The sequence below is a fragment of the Pteropus vampyrus genome, unplaced genomic scaffold, assembly GCF_000151845.1.
Source record: "Pteropus vampyrus isolate Shadow unplaced genomic scaffold, Pvam_2.0 Scaffold575, whole genome shotgun sequence".
In the NCBI taxonomy this organism is placed as follows: domain Eukaryota; kingdom Metazoa; phylum Chordata; class Mammalia; order Chiroptera; family Pteropodidae; genus Pteropus; species Pteropus vampyrus.
In genome coordinates, this window is record NW_011889356.1 from 439,854 (window position 1) to 445,730 (window position 5,877).

Consider the following 5,877-nt stretch of genomic DNA (forward strand, 5'->3'; position numbering starts at 1 on the left):
ATTAGGTGATTAGGAGTTCTTTTAGCAAAGCTTGTTGTTGGCTTCTAGTGAATAAAGCAGGTGACACAATCAGAAGAGTGCCACCAGCTACTTACGTGTTGTCTCATTTAATCCTAACAACCCACTGTAGAAGTGAGGAAACCGAGAGTCAGAGAAATTAAGTAACTTGCCCAGGTTTGCATACCCAGTAAGTAGCACGGTCAGGATTTGAACCCTGATATGCCCCCAAACTCCATGCTCAGTTCACTACCCCACAATGCCCACATTCCTAGAGTTGCACACTATCACGATTGCAAGAACTTGCAAGTCACTCAGTCCAACCTCCATCTACTGCTGATGTCTTCCCTATCTCAGTGATGGGCAGTTCCTCAAACATCCCCTTCCACTGCAGGGCAGCCCTATTGCTTCGCAAACTCCTTTTCACGTGGAACAGCCTTTAGATTCACTCAAGGGGCCTGAGGTCCTTCTTCTCTTTGGGGCCCCGAAGCACAGAACTTTAGAGGTAGCAGAGTGTCCATCTTTAGGGTAAACGTCCCCTGCTTCTCCACCTGTTCTCTATATACCTGAATCTTCAGCCCTTTCCCATCCTCCTAGGAACCTCCTCTGAGCACATTTATTGCCAATGACATATTTGGAGTCTGGAATAACATTCTAGAATGGAGCAGATCAGTGCAGAGGAGTGCTAGATTATCACTGCCTTTGTCGTAAGCACTGTTCCACCATGTACCATTTTGGAGGAGCGTGGGGATAGGGAGTGAGAAAGTGGGAAGAACACTGGTCCTCTGCTCAATAGCCTAGATGGCTCCCTAGTGGAAAAAAAAAGATGTTTCCCAAATTGCATTTTCTGAAACACCAGCATCCCAGAATAAGTAAATAGGTGCTTTTTAAGAATAAAGAAGATCTATGACTATGTAAGTTTCGAATATTCTGCTTAATATTTGTTCATTAATAAATTAAAAATAAAATTAATAAAGTAAATATTTATTGAGTGCCTACTGTATGCCAAGTTCTATTCTAGTCACTAGATATATATCCATGAACAAAACACAGTAAAATCCCTGTCTATGGAAGCTACAGTTCAAATAAGAAACACTGTGAATGTGTGAGGACCTTTTAGAAGACTTTAGAGACACAGCCCAAAAAAACCAAGTAGGATCTTGGCAGCCCAGGGACCTTTTCCCAGGATTCTGTGACCAAGAGCATCAACAAGACACCCTACCCTTTCGCCCCCTGGTAAAAGAGCTGATGGCTACTTCCAAACCCAGCTGGCTTCTGGTTACAATGCAACTCTTCTATTTCAGCCCTTTTAATTGAACTTAGTACTTCCAGGCAAGAGAGTACATAAATGGTATAAAAAGCATCAGTAGGCATCTGCACCCCTGCTCAAAAATTCCTCCAGGCTCCTCTCTTCCCCACTGCTAACTTCAATATCCTCACTCATCTCTCCCTCAACTTCTTCACCCAGTTTTGGTCCTCATGTTCCACTGAGTCCCTCTGGGACTTGATGGTTCAGTTTGGGACACTGGTCCCAGCTTGCTCCTACATGTGACCGTCAGCATTTGCTCATCGGCTCTAGATGCTGGCCTCAGCACCCCAGCCCTGAACCTTTCTTTTCCTTGTCCCACACTCTCAAAACAGGGAGAGTGGACCCTTCTGTATTGGGAGGGTGAGAATGCATGAGGCCAGCTGCACCATCCAGCAGGTGAACCAGGTCAGAAAGACCTGTGCCTGTGCAAAATGAGCCAGCCACACAGGAAAGAGAGAAAGCAAAGTCTGGCCTCAGTAGAGAGGCTGAATTTGGAGAAAAGCCAGTATGGAAAGGGATTTGTTATTTGTAGAAGGCTTTTATTTGGTGGTGGGAAAAGAATGGCAAATATGTAACACAATTTTTCTGTAACTATAAATAACATGTAAATACCTTTTATAATAGAAACCTTATGGAATCTGCTTTTCTGGGAGGCTTTTAAAATAGGAAAAGGCAAGAGAGAGAAATAACATATATTTAACCCATACTTTGTACAAAGCACTTTCCATATGTTGTTTGCTTAGTCCTCTCACTTTCTTTCTGGGGAAGGTTTGTACTTTACAGATGAAGGAAATGAGGCTAAGAGGTTGAGGAACTTGACCAAGGTCCCATGGCGAGCCACAGTTTGAAAGTAGAACTTCCAGAACCCCCAGTCTGGAATCAAGCAGGAGCCTGTCTAGAGGCAGGAGCTGGACTATAAGTCTTTCTAGATTCTTCTCTATTACCAGGATTTCCAGAATCAGCTTGTTCCCTGCAAGTGCCTTAAGTCTTTCAGAATGATAAACATCCAGCGTGTGCTCTGTGAACAGTACTCAACAGAGGGCATTTAAGGTGGTGGGGACAATACTGAAAGTGCAATTGGGAGATGCCAGGCTCTGCCGCTACCTTGCTGTGTGACTTTAGGTAAGTCTCTGCTCTCTCTGGGCTCCAGTTTTTATATCTAGAAAATACGGAGCTAAACTAACTGCTTGGGAAGTCTCCGCCCACCTCTGACATTCATGTCTCTCAAGTGCAGGAGTTCACTTGGGTGGTCAGAGGAGGGTGTCCCTCAAGAAAGACCACTTCAGAGCTTCCCCCAGCCTGGCCCAGTTCTTCTGCCCACCCCCACTCTTCACAGCCCAGCCTGCACTGACCTGCACCTCCCGCGTCAGGGCTAGCTCCAGCAGCTGGCCAAAGTGCTGGCCCAGCGTGCTCAGGGTCTCACTCACGCAAGCTTTCATCGACTTCAGGACATGCTCGTTCTCAACCTGGAGGCACCTGGGAGAAAGAAACCATGAGATAGGCTGCTGGAAGGGTCAGGTGGTCAACCCAGAGCATTGTAGGGACCAGACCCGGGCCCGCTGCAGGCCCGGTGGTGGTGCAAATGGCCCAGAGAGAAAACATCAACTCCTCGGGAGTCAGAGATGGAGTAGTTCATAGCTGGCTCATCCGATGGCCTCCTAGCATTCAGATACGCGCTGGCCTGAGATGGAAGCTAACAGTACATGTCGCCAGGAAGAAAGGCCATCAGAAAGCAGCCGAATCTTACCTCTGGGCTTCACCTTGGGAGAACCTGTCATCATCACAGCCAGGGTCTAGGAGTGGGGGAGGGGAGCTGGGTGCTGCAGAGGAAGGGTGCTGGAGTGCCAGGTATGCCGGTGCTCACTCTAAAGGTGTACGGCAATTCCCTTTAAGGGGTGGCTGCCTACAGTGTTCAAAAAGGAGAAGGATTTTCTCCCCAGACAGGAAAAACAGCTGGGGATCAGGCTCAAATTTACCCCTATGGCCTGAGGACTTTCTACACTGAAAGGCCAAAGGCCAGAGACCCTAAGGGATGCCAAGTTCCAGAGTTTCCTTCCCAGGCATGGGGGCTGGAAAGGGTGAGCGAGAGTGTCAACATATAACTAGGTGTGTGTACATGCGAGATTGAGTGTGTTATGTGTCTCAGTGTAAACGATGTATGTATATGTGTATGAGATTCGGAGAAGAGGGTGTGAGTGTATTTCTGTGATTGCATGAGTGTGTGTTTATGTATCTGTGCATGAGCAAGTGAGTGTCTGTGGAATCCTTGTCTATGTGTATGTGGGTATGAGGGTATGAGTGTCTGCTTTCACCTTGCCTTGACTTTGGGGATCAAAGGGGCCTCCCAAAGCTGTGGGAAACCTTGTTCTTGTTACCAGCACTCAAGAATCCTTTCTTCCTATGCCTAGGCCTCTCGTCAGCCTTTTACATTCTCCCTAGGGCCTGGAAATGGGGCAGAAAATCCCAAGGAAGTCTTTCAAGGTTGCTGATAAAAGTCAGCAAAAGGAAACTCCCAGACCACCTCCAGCACCGCCCCCACTCCCGCTCTTCCTTGAGAGCAGACGCCAGCCCCTCCCCCTGCCTAAGCTGCCAGACCCTGTCCCAATTTACCCATTGTCCAGATTTACCTCTCCGTGACTGCTGAGAGCTCTGAGCATTTCTCCATTAGCAGCTTCTCAATCTGTAGAAAAATAGGTCAATTTTATTCAATTCAGTAAGCAGTGGTTGAGGACCAACTGCTGACTGGACCTTCTGGGGCATAAAGATGAAGAATCAAATGATCTGATTTGGGAAACAGGCACATAAACTATAACACAGCGTAATATGGGTGGCAAAAGAAATCATCAACAGCTGCTTTGGGAGCTCGAAAAAAAGAAAACTGAGCAATTAGTTATGCCAGGGAATCTGGGAAGCTCAGAGAGGAAGGGGCATTTGAACTGGGCTTCAAAGCATGAATCGAAGTTTACTGTCTGCAAAGTAGAGCGAGGAAAACGGTAAAGCACTAAGGTGGAAAGTAAATGCCAAAGGAAAGAGAAATAATAAGGGAGATTTTCAATGGTTCACTTGGGCTTGGAGAAGAAGATTCAAAGTCATGGGCTTTATAATCAGAAAGGCTTCAGTTGAATGATGCTTACACCATTTACTATATAACTTTGGGCAAGTTATTAAGCTCTCTGAGTTTCTGTTCCCTTGTCTATAAAGTGAGGACAATAATAGTAGCTAATATGTTAATTCAACTGTTTTTAATGTTTTACATGTAATAACTTACTTAGTCCTAACAACAGATCTATAAAATAAATACTATTATTATACTCATTAGGAGCACAGAGAAGTTAAACAACTTGCCAAGGTCACACAGCAGAGCTGACATTTGAATCTAGGCAGTCTGGCATGAAAGTAGGGATACGTAACCATTGCAGAGCCTCTCATAGTTCTGTCTGCTTCAGGGGTTATGCAGGGTAAATGAGATGTGCATAAAAAAGCTAGCACAAATCTTAGCACAGAGAACATACTCCGCAAAGGGCCTTTCTGTCTTCCTTGTTTTATTGGAAGAAGAAAAAAGTCCCTGGGGCAGGAAGAGCTCAGATGCCACACAACTCAGACCCATTCTTCTAGAAGTCAACCCCATTGCAAGTGCCCACCAACACCTATCCCAGGGCAACTAACCTGGTCCATCTCCTGGGAGGAGCTCCTGCTGACAGCACTGTACTCGCTGACCATGGAGCGGGCGTGGCAGGTCAGACGCACGCTCATGCTATGGACGCGTGCCCAGCGGTCCTGGGCCAGCTTCTGCCCAATCCTGCGTAGCTCGGTGCTGATGACCCAGCCTCGCTTGAGCAGAAGCTGCAGGGGGTCTCCAGGGCCAGGGCCGCCCGCCAGGATGAGGTCACCTTGTGCATCCTCCTCCAGGCTGATGGGCTTCGCCTGCAGGACACACATGCACTCGCACTCGGTCATAAGCTTCAGGTCTTCCATCCAGCGCTGGACCGAGTCCACCTGCATCAGGTGCAGCCTGCAGCCAGAGAACAGTGCCATGATGGCTACCAATACTCCACAACTGCCAAAGGTTTCAGTTCCAAGCCACCTGATGTTTACTGAACAGCTACTATATGCTCATCACTGTTTCTTGCTTTCACTTACCTTAATCCTCTTACTTCTTATTGTGTATATTTTACAGGTAATAAGACTAAGGTGCAGAAGTTTTGGGAGCAGATGACAAGACAAATAACAGGCTACAATAAGTCTGCAAAATAGCACATGATCTTTACAATAAAAGGGAACTAGATACAGCACAAATGTAAAATATTAGTTCTGTTAAGTAAGCTATGGTACAGCTACTTGGTTATATAGTGTGCATTTGTTTAAAATAATGCTTTCTAAAAGTTTATAGCAAAGAAAAATGTGTGCGCTAATAAAGTGGGGAAAGCGGTATGCAAAAATGTAAACACACAATTATTACTATTATGTCAAAAAGCTGTGGCTAGAACAGTATTTAAAAGAAAGATTAAAATGTTAGTGTTTCTTTTATAGGTGGTGAAACGAAAGACTTTATTATTTTTTCAACTTTTTTT

At 45.9% G+C, this 5,877-nt stretch overlaps 1 protein-coding gene across 2 annotated transcripts in view; it reads right to left on the reverse strand.

The window, feature by feature from the left end:
- INSC (INSC, spindle orientation adaptor protein) overlaps nucleotides 1-5,877 on the reverse strand; it is a 121,894-nt gene that overhangs the window by 58,354 nt on the left and 57,663 nt on the right. For both annotated transcript variants that reach the window (XM_011384402.1, XM_011384400.1), the window contains 2 exons: nucleotides 3,934-3,986; nucleotides 2,659-2,782 (listed from right to left, as the gene is read on the reverse strand). In XM_011384402.1, the coding sequence (XP_011382704.1) occupies nucleotides 2,659-2,782; nucleotides 3,934-3,986 (177 nt within the window). The remainder of the gene's footprint in view (nucleotides 1-2,658; nucleotides 2,783-3,933; nucleotides 3,987-5,877) is intronic.